The 17917-nt window shown below is 39.6% G+C and overlaps 1 protein-coding gene across 2 annotated transcripts in view; it reads right to left on the reverse strand.

Moving 5' to 3' along the window:
* SORT1 (sortilin 1) overlaps positions 1-17917 on the reverse strand; it is a 63170-nt gene extending 45253 nt beyond the window's left edge. For both annotated transcript variants that reach the window (XM_079111487.1, XM_079111486.1), the window contains exon 1: positions 17538-17917. In XM_079111487.1, the coding sequence (XP_078967613.1) occupies positions 17538-17843 (306 nt within the window). In that variant the 5' untranslated portion in view covers positions 17844-17917. The remainder of the gene's footprint in view (positions 1-17537) is intronic.

Consider the following 17917-nt stretch of genomic DNA (forward strand, 5'->3'; position numbering starts at 1 on the left):
CCCCAAACATCTGGAAAATGTTCACATACAGTGAACTTTTCCTCAGAAACAATGAAAGTCAGAAGAGAATGCAGAGCTGGGTCTGGTGTTGAGCACTTGTCCTCCCAGCTGCTTGAGAGGCCAAGATAGGAGGACTGCTACAGCCTACAAATTCAAGACCAGCAGAGGCAACATAGTAAGACACTGCCTCAAACACAAACAGAAGACATTGGAGCAGCATCTTTAAAAAACTGGCAAAAACTGTACATTCTGAATTCTATACCCAGTGAAATCTTTAGAAAATGCAGGTTCCAAAAAAGAAAAGTTCTATTCTTTTGAATTTGTCCATTGTTCCTCAGAATTGCACGTTGGGTGTTTCTTCTTGAAGCCATGATGGAGGGCCTACACCAGTGCAAAAGACCTGACGGTCCAATCTTTCTGTAAAACCAACCATTCTAGTCCTGAATTATCACAGCTCAAAGTGATCCCCTCTTCCCAGGTTATTATTCTCCAGCATTTTTCCCCAAGAGCTGGGATTGAATCCAGGCCCTTGAACATGCTAGGCAATTGCTCACCACTGGGCTACATTCTCAGCCCTATGCTATGAATTCTTACTGGCAGACATCATAATGTGGTATAGCCATCAGGTCCAGCACAAGGTCTTAAACATTTTAAGTGCTCCACAAACATCTCCATAAAAGTCTACGGTATTCACAAATCCCTGATGTCAACATTATTGATCTGTGTATAATCTTCCTTCTACCATAGTTACCATGGTATCAGTAAAAAATGGCAGAATAGGGTTTATTTCTTTGCCCTCTGAGCCAGTCAAAACACTGTTAAATGCTATTACGTGTCTTGGGTGTTCACCCATACAGTGATGACTTTATTCCTCTCCTTTCCACCATAGTTACCGTCAACTCTATATAATAAAAAACTGGCAAAGATTTCTTAAACACAAGGGTGTCTAGAGGTATTGGCCAGGGGTAGACTATACAGAAGAGAAATGCAAACATTTGAGTATGAAGAAATAAGGTCTACATACTGAGACTCTAGCAGAGCTTACAGAGGTGGGAGCAGATGGTGGTAGAAGGTAGTTGTTCAGGTAGAACAGGAACATATATGCAAGTATTTTAGAAAATTTCAAAGGGTAACATAAAATTTTACTAAAATATTGCCAACCAGCAAAGTTTTAAGTATACAGTAGATGCTATTAAGTAGTTGTTAAAATAAAAATTTCAAGAGAAGAATAAAAGAAGTTAAGGTTGAAATAGAAGGAAAATAAAAATAGAAAAAAGGAAATATGTTTGGCACTTTAGAAATAGTACTTCTGCTTCAAAGATCCAAAGAAAGCTGAGATGAGGCCTCAGGATCACTTACTCAGACAGGGCCAGTTTACAGCAGTACACAGAGCTGAACACAATTGACCAACTGGTTCAATTGTTCTAATCAAGGCAAAGTAAGAAGAACAAAAGACATATGAGCAGAGTATAAGCTTTGTGGCTAGAAAAAACTCAAATGCAGAATAATCTCTTTAGGAGGGGAAAACTCAAAAGTTCTAACCCAATATTACCAATGACTATTCCATAGTATTAAAATACTGAATCAAATAAAAACCTGTAGAAGTAGGGGAGTCCAGCAAGCAGAAGGTAGAGAGAACATCTGTATCTCAAACATTGTTATTAAAAAGACAACTGAAATGGAGAGTGTAGGAAGTTGAAGCAAGTTTTCTTTCCGGTGAAATAAAACTTATTTCTCTAATGTAGAATGCGGAAGAGGTAGATTGTCCACCATAAAGAGAACATACCTGGTCAGTCAGTCACATATATGATCTAAAGTTAGATCAAAATTAAAGGAAACTAGTCAAATTTGCTGTTTTTCAGGTTAACAGTTCAGTATCCAGAGGGGCCACAGAGCAAATATAGTAACTCAGATTACTTAAGATACTTTAGGATAGGAAGCTCAGAAACCAAAAAGTTGAAGACCAGCTAGGTAAAACATCAGTTTGATTCTTTCTGGAGCATATGAGTATGAAACTATTACAGCTTCTCAAGAGATTTATTAATCTCCTGACACAGTTACTGGCATGGTAATAGACAAGACAGATCAATGGAACAAAACAGAGTCAGGAAAGAACAAGATTTCTTTTAGCATATGACAAAGCTAGTACTTCCAGATAGTGGTAAAGGAGTGTTGGAAAAATTGGCTATTTGGTGGGGGAAAAAGCCAAATTCCTAACTTCTTTCTTAACCCCACTCTCAAATACATTCCAGATAGAGCAAAGATTTAAATGTTAAAAATTAGATTATAAAAATACTAGTACTATGAGTGAATATTTTAATAATCTTAGAACAAGAAGACCTTTACAAAAAATGATTTTAAAAAATCAGAACCCATAATAAAAGGATTTTCTCTGACTATTTTAAGAAATTAAATAGCAACACACCAGAGAGGGGAAATTTTTAAAAAATTATTTGCCACATAGCAAAAGGTTAATACTGAAAGTTTTTTCAAATCAATAATTAAAAAAACAAAACAAAGCAGGTCTTTGAAAATAGGTAAAGGGCGTGAACAAGCAACTTATAAAAGGACACAGACATGGACAATAAAATATGAAAAGCCACTCAGTCTCCCTTGTTATCAAAGAAAAATAATGTGATGACATTTTCACTTTTCAGACCGTCAAAGATTAAAAAGTTTGACAAAATGTATCTGGAGGGTGTGAGACCAGGGCACCTTCCTGCATGGCGGGTGGGAGTAGCTAAACTGAAACAGTTTTTCTGGAAAGCTGTTTGGTGTCACAAACTAGGACCAAGATGTTCATGCCATGTGACTCAGTAATCCCCCTCTTGGGAGTTTATCATAAGGGGATAATGACACACCTTTAAAAAAATGTCACATGTGATGTTTAGCAGATAACAGTTTAGCATTCCTCCGTGTCATCTTCTACATCAGTCATCTGACACACTATCACTTATCCACCTAACAACCCCATGAGATTTTACTAAATCCATATATTATAGGGGAAGAATGTAAGATTTGTCAAATGTTATGTCATAAGCCAGTATACAATGTGCTACTGAAAACATTCTGGGTATTTACTAACATGCAAAGACATATAACATATGAAGCAAAAATCAGGTTATAGGACAGCATGTAAAATCATGTGTGTGTCTATGGTTAAAAAGGTATCTGGAGGGCTACTCTTCAAAATATTAACAACAGCTATCTCTAAATGAGAATTTATGGGGTGGGGTGGATTCTTCTTTATAGTTTTCTGGACAGTGTGTGAATTACTCTTAGCTCACCTCCCCCGATTAGCAGGAATCTTTTGAGCCAAATCCCCAGCCCTTTTTATTTTTTATTTTGAGATGGGATCTCACTGAGTTGCTTAGGGCCTCACTAAGTTGCTGAGGCTGGCTTTGAACTTGTGATCCTCCTGCCTCAGTCTCCTGAGCCACTGGGATTACAGGCATGCACCACCATGCCCAGGTAGCAGGAATCACTTAAAAAATAAAACTGTAAGCTAATTTTAGTAAGAAAAAAAATTATGAAAAAGTTTATATGAAAGGATGAGAAAAAAGTAGATCAAGTTAGTTTCTTCTTATTTATATTAGATTTGCTAACAGATAAACCAGAAGGTTATAGGATGTCAGAGAGCCCCCTGTCATGCTGGGCCATAGGAACATAAGTTGTCTTGATTCAAGGGCAACTCTCTAATGCCACATCCTAACTTCATCATCCTCTGATTCACCTTTTCATAGTCACTTTCAGAGCCCGTTCATTCAGCACCTGTTGAAAGGTGATTACCAGGGTCCCTTATGGCCCCAACAGTCATCTATTTGCCCTCAGTAGGAGAGCTCTGGGTTGATATTTATGGCCACCATCTGACTGTCAAACAGGTTTTCAGGAACTCATGTTAGAAAGCAGGGGACAGTATGTACTTCCTTCTCTGAAGTAAATCCACCTGTAGAAAAAATGATGCAGGATTCACCTACCCACCAATTGCCTGCCATCTTAACTTTAGACTGAATTAACACAATGTCCGGTTTGGTCATCATGGTCTAGTTCTGTCCAGAAATGAAGAAAAGTCACAAATCACAACATTCTTCACAGAAATAACTTTGTCTTCACCTATAATTAAACTAGATGCCTAATTAAATTACTGTTACTATAAGGTTGGAGAACTTTGAGTTGGACCCAAGAGTCAATGTACTTGGGAAAAAACTCAGTAATGAGAAACTTGTGTCTGTCTTTAGTGGCACATTTTGATCAACAGCAAAATACTGAAAGAACTGACACTGGCACAACTGAGCATCAGTTTTCCCATGGCAGGTCACAAGTTAAAAGCCACTTGCAGAAAACCCTATCATCTCACCGTCAGGAGCAGCCTCTCTGAATCCACATGGCTCAGGTCCTTTATATCTTTGTATCCAATGGCCCAGTGTTTCACAGAATCTACTCACACCCTCCTGTATACTTTAAATCATCTCTAAATTATCAATACCTAATACAATGTAAGTGCTACATATGTAGTCATTGTATTGTGTTGCTTAGGTTACAATGAGAACAAAAAAGTCTATACCTGTTTGGTATAGATGTAATTTTTTTCCTGAGTACTGGCAATTCAAAATTGGTTGAATCCATAAATGTAGGACCCACAGATACAAAGGGTCAACTATATACCTGTGCACCTACCATGTGCTGGACCCTACCTGAGGCACCAGGGAAATGGCAGTGATAATGGCTGCTCTGAGCACATGGAGATTATACTATTATAAACACTCTTCTCTTATGCAAAAGTCTAAACATTAAGGTTGTATATGCTAGACATTTAATCTATAAAAGAGCCCACCAAGTTGGGGGAAAGACAAAAAGAGCATAAAGCCTAGTCCAGTAATTAACTGATTGGGCACACATCATTTTCTCTCTTGGGAATCCAGTGAAAATGAATTATGCTCCTTCACTAGTGGAAATAATAAGAATCAAATCAAACAGCATACAAAGGCAAGGAAGGTACTGGTGATTCTATGAAGACTGGGAATTCAGGATCAGGCTTCCAAACCCCTAGTAGGGGACACAGGGACAGGACACAGTGATGTGTAGAAGATGTCTGGAATGCAACATGGGCGATGCTTTTGCAGGCAGGAAGAGAATCTTAACAGAGTACAGTTCTGTTAAATAAGGCACTGCTAGGATCATAAAACATGAGCCAAAAATAAGATCACAAATGTTCCAGTTCTCATGGAGACTATTCTTAGAAATGAAAAAGCTAAACATAAAAAAGTACAGGTTTTCAAATCTATTCAATTATTTAGTGTTTTCTCAGAGGTAGGATAATACAGAGGAGAACACTGGGCTAATAATCAGTCAGCCTGAATTTTATTTCCAGCTCTGTCAAAAGCTCTGTGTGAACTCAGGCAGTGCAATCTAACATCAACATGAGGGAGGGGGCTGCAATAACAATCTTTCTGGTCCCTCTGAGCTTTAAAATTCTATGACTCATCAATAATTTAGTTGCTTGGTTTGTTTTTCCACTGCTGTTTATCTGTTTTTTAAAGAACAACAAACAGCTCCCGGTTCCACAATACCCGATTTACAACAGCAACCCCATTATCTGGACACCTTAGCAACCCTGACACTTGCTAAAGGAAGCAATTGAGACCTCTGATGAAGCACTATTATGCATTATAAACTTATGCATTTGACCTCTAAGAGATGCACACCATCACTCTAATTCAATTTACTAAGCTTGCTAGAGTTGTAGTTTGTTAAAAATCTGCTTTCTTAGCTTACTGAGGAAACAAATCATACTTTGGGAATGGTGTATCTAGAGACAGACATGGATTGCAGCAAGAAGGAGCAGGACATTGCAAGATGGTTTCTGTAGAACGAAACAAGTAAACTTAAATAAGCAGACAATCACACTAAGCTTACAAAAATGGGCCACTGAAAACAGAAGAAAATAGCCCCATCTATCTGGATGGCTTTGTGAGCATTAAATATCATACCACATTAAAATAATGTGAGTCATGATGGAGCATAATTTAATCTCTTCTTAATGATCCAGGACCATACTAAGGCAGCTAAGAAATATTTTAGAAAATTTTTCATTAAAACAACAAAATTTTGGGCACTTAACAAGGGCAGGCTGGGCTGGGGTTGTGGCTCAGTGGTAGAGTACCTAGCACATGTGAGGTACTGGGTTCGATCCTCACTACCATATAAAAACAAATAAATAAAATAAAGGTATTGTGTCCATCTACAACTGAAAATATTTTTTTTTAAAAAAGGTGGAGGCATGCTTAGTTTTTGAAAAATTCACTTTCATAGAACAACTCATTCTAATCATGCCCAGTAAATGAACTACATTTCCAAACCTTCAACATTTCGTTTTTACATATTAGTCCCATTTCAAAGAAAAGAAAGTGAGGAAGAGATATGTTCCAATCATCAGCTGACTGAGTTGCCAGAAACATAAAGCTTGCTGCTCACCCACTGGGTGTGGGGACTTGCTTCTTCACTTCCTCTGCTACAAACACATTGGCCTTTTTCCAAATCTTTGAGTACACCAAGCTCTTTCTAGTCCTGGGCCTTGTAAACATGCTGTTCTCTCTGCCTGGTATACTCCTCCTCGCAAAATTCTGTTCATCTTTAAATATCAGGTTAATGGTTCTTTCCTAATGCCCCAGATAAAAAGACCTCTGTCAATTATTCTCCTGTGGTTACTTCTTTTCTTCTTGGTGCTCATCATATTTATAATTATATATTATTTATTGGTCATGTTCTCTATTGGTTCATAAAGCTCCATGAAGGCAGAGATGGTATCTGGTGTGTTCCACACCAGCTCCCAGGACTCAGGACTCAGTACTGTGTCTAACATATGCAGGTACTCAATAAACCATGGTTGAGTTAAAGAATAACAATAGGAATATTTAACCTTTATGGAGCACTTATTAAATTGTTATTGCACATATTATTACAAGGCATCACTGCTACTTTGTAAATGAAGAAGAGAGCTCAGAGAAGTTATTTGCCTAAAGTTACACAGCTGGTAAGTGGCAGAGCAAAGCTGCAAATACATGTCTGTCTGACTCCAGACAACACATTTAAATACTATTCTTTCTCCAGCACTGTGTGGGGTAAAATCGATAAAGGCCTCCTAGAACAAGTTGGGCTACTTTTAAGGAATTTATAATTCAGGGAATAAAAGTTTTATAAATGAAACTGAACACAAGACGAACACTGTAGTATTACACTACATGGCACAGTTAAATGTTAGAGAAGAGAATAGGAAAAAGCAACCAGGGGTAGAAGTGTATTCAGACAGGAGGAATGCCATGAGAACAAAGGCAGAAGCAACGGAGCTTAAGAGACCTGTGAGAAGGTCACTCTGACTGAAACTGAGGATTAACATAGGCCCAGAAGTGGTGAAATGGTAGGTTAAAGAAACATGTGCATTATTAAAAGTAATTCCTTCAACATTCTGGTCTGCTAGCTTTCTAAGAAAAGTTCCTGAGAAGTACTTACCACATTTTATTAATATTTCATAAGCCTTCATCAGTGTCAAGAGAGGGCAAAGCTGTTAGTAGCTGCTCAGTTAATGAATGGGTGAAATATACAAGATGCTATTTCAGAGTTATCAACTTAAGACCAGTCACTAGCTCTAATAAGTTAAAAACTGAAGAAAAAAGGCATTTATGAAATTATGAGTAGTCTTTTTTTTTAAACTATAAGTTATTCAAAACTAACTACATATACTTGAAACTTTTATAACTAGATGATCAGGTATATAATGATGATTTTCTATTAATCTGATTATTATTTTTCCTCCATCTCCTATAGCTTCAAGAAAGATACTTCAAATAGATGAGATGATCTCTCCTTTACCTTACCCCTACTTTTCTTTATTCTGAATCGAAGGATATAAGGAATATAGTTGTCCATCAGTATTCCGGGAGTCCCCCATCCTCTGCAGATACTAAAATCCACAGATGCTCAAGTCCCTCATATAAAACACTATGAAATTTGCACAAAACCTACACGATCCTCCCATATACTTTAAATCATCTCTAAATTAATTATAATAACTACAATGTAAATCATGTGTAAGTCATTGTTATACTATATTGTTTAGGGAATAATGGCAAGAAAAAGTCTGTACAAGTTTGGTACAGATGCAATTTTTTAATATTTTCAATCTATGTTTGATTGAATCCAAAGATGTGGAACCTATAGATATGAAAGGCCAAGTGTACATTTCTTAATTCGGATTTGGTTCCCGCAGATTTGGTTCCTGTAAGTACTCATGACAATTCTCTAGGACTAATACAGTTATGAATAACTTTTAAGCACATGAACAAATACTTAAGCATCTAACTGGCAACATTTGGAAACTTAGAGGTACTCATTATAAGAAACTTTCAATAAATGATGAATACATCCTAACTCCCAAAGACTCAGTTTTCACAATGACCCTAAGAGGTAGGTAGGTAGGTATTAGATCTTCCATTCTAATCAATGAAAAAACTAAGGTTCAGAGAGGTTAATTTGTCCATGGTCACCACTTAAGTTTGAATCCAGGTCTGATACCTGAGATACTGTCCCCCCCACTTCCAAACCATTTCCTCAAAGAATTAGCAATCATATTAATAAGTTAAAACTTCAATGTAATCACAAAGTTTAAGAACACCACCATATATGCTTCTTACATTTATGTCAATCTTGACTCACTCTCATTCTTGCCACCCCCGCCCAAGCCTGTCATCCAACCCTGCCAAGTGATAAAACCAAATACATTTATGCCTCATCTGTCTCCTTTTGTGCACATGTTCCTTGGAAGTTGGCTCAAGGACTGTATTTATCAGGATCATTTGGCTGACAATTGGGCCATGTGGAGGCTGTGACAGATCAACAGGCTCATTAAGAAATCACACAAGTCATACTCACATGGTACTTCAAGGTTTTCAAAATATCTTCATGTATATTTTCCTTTCAAACCCTCACAATAATGCTACATTTTATATGATGAAGAAATGAGGGCTTAGAAAGGCTAACTGAGCTCTGTTGAAAGAAGAGAGTAGTAGATCCATAGCCATATGACATAACTGGGGTCTACAATCTTGCCTTACCCCTACAGAAAGTACATTGACTTAAAACATGTCTAGAAAATATTTCCACATGTAGTCCTATGTTGGGTTATCTGGGTTCCACCCTCAGCTCTTGGATCATAAGCAACTTATCTAGCCTCATCCATAAAAGCGAGGGAAGTGACCCTCTAAAGAGCCTAATGATCATGACTCAAGCTATTAAGCATATTACCAGCCAGTGTTCAACTTTATCCTGGTTCACTAATGTTCAGAAAAGAGAACTCTGTCACAGGTACCTAGTTTTTCACACCTTGGCTCACATTCTCCTTCAATAATGTCCTGCAGTCTAGGAGCATTCCTCAGAACCTCTAGCATTTCAAGTCTGCCCTGCCCTGTATTCCGCTCTCCTATTGGGCCTATGCTTGCAAGCGCACAGCGATAACCAGCCTGGGAAAGGGCAACTCTTCTTGGTTCCCCATTGCCACCTCTGGCCTCACGTCTAACTCTGTTGAAACACTTTTGCTAGTTAAGTCCTAGTCCCAAACTACCCCCTCCTCTTTCTACCCCCTTAAAGAGCTATCTTTTTTTACTTCTCTATGAGTCTTCATGGAAATCTTAGTCCATTGTTTACCAATTACCTTCCTCTGCAATAGTGTCCACTGGCCATCCCCTCAGCATGTCTTGGATTTTCCTAACTTAGTGTCTTTACAGAATTACCTCCACATCCAGACTGTCTTTATCCAGTTCTTCCCAGACCATTGTACCGTAGTGCTCCTGCCATCTTTCAAACTCCCAGCAAGCTGCCTCTGAACACCTAAAATCCTTTCAATGAGACCAGTGCCTAGCTTTATTAATGCACAGGCGTAAACTCCATTCAGTACATGGTAGGAGGTGTTGAAATGAATGACATCCACCTAATACCTTACATTTAACAAGACACTAGGATGGAACTTCTCATATGACCCTCTGAGCAACCCTGAGAGCCTGCTTCTCTAGTTTAAAAACAACTATAAAGATCAGGGAAGTTAAGTGACTATCCATGATCAGCTATTAAGCAGCAGAGCCCTGACTCAAATCTGGAAATTAAGCTCTCTCTTTTCAATTTTGTATAAAACATATCTATACTATGAATCCCTTATGACAAGTAGCAAGTATCAGATAAACATTTGCTCCAAATTACTCTGAGAAGTATTAAGTAACTTAAAACTTTCGTCCTTAGTTCAATCTCTCTCGGTTCTTCAGAATGATCTTACAGTTGAAGGAGATTTGCAAATAGGCATAAATACAATGTTAAAACAGCTTTTTTTTTTTTTTTTCAGGACATACAGAAGAAAAAAAATCTTAACAAAAGAAAACTTAAGAGGGATAGTATTCACAAGCGTAGAAGATAAATGTACATTTTTTTTTCCTGATGAAAATAAATTAAGTCCCAGCCTCAGCAACAGTAAGGTGCTAAGCAACTCAGTGAGACCCTGTCTCTAAATAAAATACAAAATAGGACTCAGGATGTGGCTCACTGGTCGAATGCCCCTGAGTTTAATCCCTTCAATCCCTGATAACCCCCCCAAAATAAAAATAAAACTGAAAATAAAAATTAAGCCAACTAATCACACCTAAGTTTCTATGTGTAAGTATACTTAAAGTAAGCTATTTTCAAACACACAGGCAGTGAGAATGAAAAAAAAAAAAAAAGTCTCCAGTATTTTGCAGAATACTTTAGGGAAAAAACCCTCACATTTACTGCTACATGTCTATTGGATTTGCTTTTGGACTATCCAAGCTAGTAGCTTTTATTAGCATTAGATTGTTCAGCCAAGAAGGAACGATTAACTATTACCCAAAAATAAGAGACAAATGTCTTTCAAAGTTGTATGAAAAAAAATATTCCTATCTTTTAAGAACACTCATATTTCACTGCAACAAATCCTGGAGGTGGTAACAAATCACCCCCAGATGTGAAATCTATGCTATGTTCAAGTTCAACTGAGAAGCTGAATAGTCACAATTTGCTTCTAAATTTGGAATCAACCAATAAACATTTGTGATCACAACCTCTGGCCTCCTCTTCTTCCATATGAATCACAGAAATTTTTTTTGGCCATTTAAAAGCTCATCCAAAACTTCTCATGTTGTAGAAGAGGAATTGAGGGCCAGAGACTAAAACACAAAATAGAAAATAAATTACAATCACAGAGACTTTCTCAGCAGAATACCACAGGTTCTACATGGAAGGATTTTGTTTTTACTGTGGTTTCCCGAGCCTTGGTTGGGGGTAGAAAAGGAAAAATAGCCTCAATCTTTAAACAAACCCACATGTCCAGATTCCCCTTGACAATCTGTACAGATATGAAGGGTCTGTCCTGACGATTCACTCAACCCAGCAGGCTCAAAGCCACATGACTAAGCCAACTTTGACAACAGTCACCATTAAACAACAAAAAAGCTGCCTAGAGCTGACTGAAATCGATCAGCTTGTTCCTCAAGCATCATTACTCCTAAAATCTGCCAACCTACAGGCCACAGAGGGGAGGAACAAGTTGTTACCAAGTTTCTTTCAAAACAGTGGTAAAAGATACAACAGGAACGCTGCTTACAAAGGAAGAGAAGCGAACTGACAACTTATCAGAAATTTACAAATGCAGTACATATTTCATATTTTGGAACCATTACCATATAGCATTTTCTAAAGCTAATTACATGTCAAATTTGATGGTTTCATCTGCCTTAAACATTAGCTCATAATCCTATAAAACATCTGAGCCTCATTTCTCCAGCCTCAAAATGCAGTTAATTTTCTATAAAGATAGAAATTGAGGGGGAGTGAGAGTAGGAAGGGAGGAAAAAGAGGGAATGTTCTTTCCGGCTGACCACTACGTCTGGGGGCTGAACACTATCTGGCAAGAGATGCTCCCACAAGCCGAACAGGCCAACTAGGGAGCAGGGTTTCTGCAGTCGCCCACAGAGAGTCTGATGCCTGTTAAAGAGAGCTGATTGAAAGCAGGCAGAGTGCAAGAAGAAACTGTTAACAGCCTCTGTGAACCTGACATGAAAGAGCAGATCACAACAGCAGGGCGGAGAGCCTATTATTATCGTTATTACAGAAAGAAAACAGCCATTAGAAACTAACCAGAACATAAGCCTTCTTTCAATTAATTTTCATAAGCAGAGATAAAACTCAAATTTCTAATTAAAAATCAATGTGCACAAAGCCAAATATTTGAGCCAGCAGAGAATCATTACACAGTGTTCCCCTTGAGCCATTTGACATACCTGGCTAGCTTTCTACTTTCACCTTAACCAAATCCTAGATGAAGACTAATCTTTCCCCAAAGAAACCAGATTTCTTAAAATCTGCTGATAGTTCATACTGGCATCCCTGATGCACACATCATTTTAACATCCCTTTGAAGTTAAAGGTTTGACCAGTATACTGCATGGGAGAGGATTCTCCATGAGGATTCTGCTCACCTAGCTCAATCAGGACCAAAGAGGAAAAACTCCAGAATTCCTATGCCTTGATCCAAACATGAACAGAAAAATACAGGACTCAAGAGACGATTAAGTAACCTAGAGGATGGAAGTGGGGTGCTGGTGAAGGTAGCTTGCAGACAGGCTAAGTACTAGAATGAATGAGGCAGATAAGAAGTTCCGGGGCAGCTAAAGGCACTGACCTTCAGATTTCCGGGTGTTCAAAGGCCTGGTGATCCACAACAACAGGCTGAGAGCAGCAGCTCCTGAAACTGCCAACAGGCACATTCAGTCCTGTCAGCCTGGACTCAGCCCTGCCAGTGCCACAAACAAACACACACATTCTTCCCGGAGCTGACGGCTCATACAACACAGCCTCTCCACAGGGCCTGTTTATTTAAAAAACCAGATGCTTTGATGTTGGGGTAGAAGTTGGGAAGTTATGTATAAAGAAGTAGTTAGTGACAGGAGCAGAAGGAGAGCATGAACAACAGTTACTGGCTTTATTAATAGTAGGTTTAAAAAGATTTAAGGAAATTGTTGAATGGCCTGTACACAGGAATGAGAAGTAAGGAAATTATGTCAGCCACCACACATAACTGTGGCCAAGGCATTTCAACTGTTTCTTTAAGACAAAGTTTCATGCCTACCCTCAAAGGGGTGTTCATAGAGGGAGTGTTTTGAAGCAACCCGACTTAGCAACCAACATTAATAAAATCTTCCAGGCCTGCTCAATTTCTCTCATGTACAAAGGTTATACATGTCGTGAACACTCCAAGCACTGGAAGGAAAGATTCAGTTAAAAGTGTAGCCTGAAAACAGTTTTGGGTTAAAGGCAAAAGGAAGACCATTGAATCTCAGAAAACAGCACTATGAACAATCCCTACAAATAAAAATAATAGCTATTTAGTCAGTGCTAACTAGGTGTCAGACATTATTCTAATGAGTTAATACATTTTATACACACATTCATTTATTTCTCACAACCACCCTGTGAATTTAGGACTCTTACTATCCATTTTACAGATTAGGAACTAAGACACAGAGAGGGCTTAAGTAATTTACCCAAATTAACATAGCTAATCATAATAGCCAGGAATCAAATGCAGACAGGCTGGCCTCAAAGCCTGTCCCACGCTCTACTGCCTTTCCATGGCATGTCACACCCTCAGAATAAAATTAGGAAGCATGATTTTGGATAAAGTAGAAGTAGTTGTCTTTCTTCTTTATTTTCTTGTCATTCTTTTGTCTTCTGTTTTTAATAATGGCCAGTATTTTGATTTCCAGTTTCTTTCTTAAGAGACTCTTATATAACACTCTAACTAGAAAAAAGTCTTTCCCTCTCCTCCCTCAAATCCCAAAATAGAGTACTTAATCATTGACTTCTACATGAAAAATATATGCTGTGCAAGATAAGCCCTGAATAGATTTGAAATAGACTTAAATTCAAGATTGAAAAGAAGGTATATGAAAGGAAACCTAGAGAGAAAGAGGGAGGCTTGGGTAAAGAGAATAATCTGCTGCTTTCTTAAAAAAGCAAATAAATTAGTTAAAATAATGTGTATGTTAAAATAAATTAGTCTCATGAGCCTTTAGAAACAGGTCTAGGAGGCCTTGCTAAAACATTCGAGGTTTTTATTCTCCGGTCTGAATTATCTTTTCTTTATAAATTGGCAATCCCATCCCAACTCCAGATCTGGGCTCTTGGAGGGCATTCACATACATGGATTATATAAATTAATGTGGCTTGAAAATAAAAGCATCAAGTTATAAGAAAGAAGAAGAGAACCAAGAATTTTTTATTTTTCTTGGGAATTGAATTCTGGAATATTATGTACGAAAAACTAAATGGCACTTTCCTTTCCTAGCTATACAAAAGCATATGATGTGATAAAAAGTTGTTTGTCATGCTGATACTTTAATTTTGCACCATTTACAAAGGATCCCAAAATACTAGATCTCTTCAATACAGTTCCGGATGATTTAATATGACTTCTAAAAATATAGAATTGAAAAGCAAAACAGACCACTGCATAACAATTCTTGGTCAAGGAAGTGGAACCGTTAAGAGCTTCATTTCTAAGGTTAAAGTTATTAACAGAGGCTCCATATTTTTCACTTTGGTACTGGGTATTGAACCCAGGGGTGCTTTATCACTGAGACACATCCCCAGTCCTTTTTTTTTTTTTTTTTTTTTTTAAATTATTTTTTTATTTTAAGACAGAGTCTCGCTAAGTTGCTTAGGGTCTTGCTAGTTGCTGAAGCTGGACTCAAACTTGTGATCCTCCTGTCTCAGTCTCCTGAGTGGCTGGAATTAAAGTTGTGTGCCACCACGCCCCGCCAAAGACTCCACTTTTTTTTTTGTTGTTGTTGTTGCTTTCTTTTGTTTTTAGGTACTGGGGATTGAATTCAGGGGCACTTGACCACTGAGCCACCTCCCCAGCCCTATTTTGTTATTTTCTTTAGGAGCAGGCGAACAGGGTCTTACTGAGTTGCTTAGCACCTCACTTTTGCTGAGGCTGGCTTTGAACTTGGAATCCTCCTGCCTCAGCCTACCGAGCTGCTGGGATTACAGGTGTGTGCCACCTTGCTTGGCAAGGCTCTGCTTTTTAACCAGATATACAAATTGCTAAAAGGATAAGATCCCTGAAGAACAGAGTTGGATGAGTAACAACTGCAAAAATAGCTATTTTAAATAAGGTTGCTGAAAGAAGACTGGAGAAAAGAGCTTAAAAAAATCAGAAACAGCAGCTAAATAAAATATAAGAAATAGAGGAAATTTCTTTACATATGGGCTTCGAAGAATGAATGGTTTTAGATCCCCCTGAGCCAGTTTCCACAATCTCTAGGTTTGGAATCAATATATTACAAATGACATAGCAATCTGAATTAATCAGAAACTTTTGACTAAAGGATAAATCCAGAAGTAGCAGCAGATCTAAAGACACCAGCAAAAGATTCTGATATATGGAGTGAGAATGCTGTATCTGGCTGGCCCAAGGAAGATGTGGTCCTCATATAAATTAAGCATCAGTTGTGAAGTCTTTCTCAATGCCTCCCGCACCATGAAAAAAAGAGTGTACAAGATTATTTTTTTCTCATCAAATAGGAAGATTTCCCAGAACTCATTCCACCCTATCTGCACTCAACCTTCAGCACTAGCTTAGTTACCTTAATATAGCTGCTGCTTGGACTACTTTATAATGCATGCATTTTCCTTGAATACTTGTGCCTTAACTTCAAGTGCCTCATGCCCCCAGATCTGAGAACAAGAGTAGTCCAGAAAGATAGTCCAAGAAGACACTGTGGCTCAGCTGATACTGGAATGCAAAGTGGTAACACAAGGACAAGTATAGGTCCAGAACACCAGCCACCCATCTGTCTCCATGTGCAATTCTCTTTGAAAGAGGCAAGGATAAGGAAGAAAATATATTGAGTTGAAATACATTTTGCAAATGTGGGTTGCAAGAATTGTTAATCGTAAAAAAAAGCATGAGGAAAATGCCCAAATCAAACTAAAGCAAGGACCAGTAGTAGTTAGCTAACAATTTTCTCAATCAGTAGTGTGTCAAAGGTTGAACTACTGGTCCCCACAGACAGAAATATCACAATTTTGAAAGTCTTTTTTGACCAGGAACTGGCTTAAAGCAGAATATCTACAATGTGTTTCTTAGCTATTGGAAATCTTGTGGCAACACTATACTGACATCCCAGTCAGAGTTCAATACCAGGACAGAAGGTTAATTTTGAAGAAGAGAGATCATATAAATAATATTGTGACTGAGCTGGGCATGGTGGTGCATGCCTATAATCCCAGCTACTTGGGAGGCTGAGACAGGAGGATCATAAGTTCTAGGCCAGTCTCAGCAACTTACTGAGACCATGTCTCAAAATAAAATAAAAAGGGCTGGGAATGTAGCTCAGTGGAAGAGTACCGGTAGGCTCAATCCTCAGCACTGCAAAATCATGATGATGATGATGATGATGATGATGATGATGATGATAATGTGATTTAGCAAAGACTGGTGGCTGAACACATAGAAGCCAACGCTATGGCACCTGTCTTTGCAAAGAGAAAAAATTTTATTGTAGGCTGACAAACAGAAGGCAATCTCAAATCTGTCTCCCTGACAGCCGGTAGCAAGGAATTCAAGCAGCCCGGGGTGAAGGGAAATAGGGCTGATTGGTTGTGACTCAGAATCTTGGTGGAACAGTTTGTACCCAGGAAGTGCATCCAGGTGGAACGTATGGATAATTCTAGATTGTCTTGCATCTGTTGAAGGCGCCCCTCACTTCTAACATAGGTTTGAGAGACCCTATGCCTCAAGTTCTACTCATGGGACATTTGGTTCTGCCAGCCTCTCAAGGTCATTTTGGGTCAAGTTCTAATGTTCTTCGCCTTCATTCTGAAAAACAACTTGAACAATTTTTAGAAGCAAGGAAGTTGTTTTATAGTTGGGTTTCAATGTCATCTAATTTCCATGCTTGTTCCTTTAACTATTAAAATACACGCAGTGACCTAATAACTGCTTTGGGATTTCACCACCGCCTGAAAAGTACAGATCCAGAGAGGACACACCTCTGCTTCTGCGCAGCCCAACTTCTGCAAGCACTTAAGAGGTAATTATTCCTCCAGCTTCCTGGTTGGTGATAATGTTACTGGATCTGATTATTTACACTGACGGAAAACAACGACGCTCAAGATATTTTGACAACTTAAAAAAAAAAAAAAAAAAAAAAAAAAAAAAGAATGTCATGAAAGTCTAAGATTGTCTCCCCTGTGACGAAACACAGCCCCGCGGGCCGCAGCCCGGGCCGACTCCGCCCGCCGCAGTTTCGGAGCCGCAGCCCGGGGGTCTCCTGCTCCGCGGAGACTCGCCGCGCGCGAGGCAGGGAAGCCGGGCAGGAAGAGGGGCCGGCTGCGCGGCGGGAGGGCAGCCGCTAGGGGCCAGGGGCGGCACCTCACAGTCCGGGCGTCGCCCGGGCCCGGCGCCCGCTCACCTGGTGCGTGTTGTTGGCTAGCTTCGCGACGAAATCCCGGACCCGACTGCAGTCCTCGTCCTCGCCGGGCGCGCTGCGGCGCCAACGGCCGACGCGGGGGATCGGGCCCCCGGCCGCGGCCGCGCGCAGCCCCCAGCTCACTCCGACGGGGCCGGACCAGCGCAGCACAGGCGCAGCCGGCGGCGGCGGTGCGTCCAGCCGGTCCTGGCCGAGGGTCGCCGGCGGCAGCAGCTGCAGGAAGAGGAGGAGGCCGAGGCCGTGAGGCCAGCGCGAGAGGCCGTCCGCAGCTCCCCGGGGCCGCTCCATCGCCGCCGAATGCCGACGCCGCTGACACCTGCCACCCGGCGCGCCCGCCCACCCCCGCCGGCGCTGCGCCACAC

Source organism: Sciurus vulgaris (genome assembly GCF_902686455.1).
Source record: "Sciurus vulgaris genome assembly, chromosome: 1".
Taxonomy (NCBI): domain Eukaryota; kingdom Metazoa; phylum Chordata; class Mammalia; order Rodentia; family Sciuridae; genus Sciurus; species Sciurus vulgaris.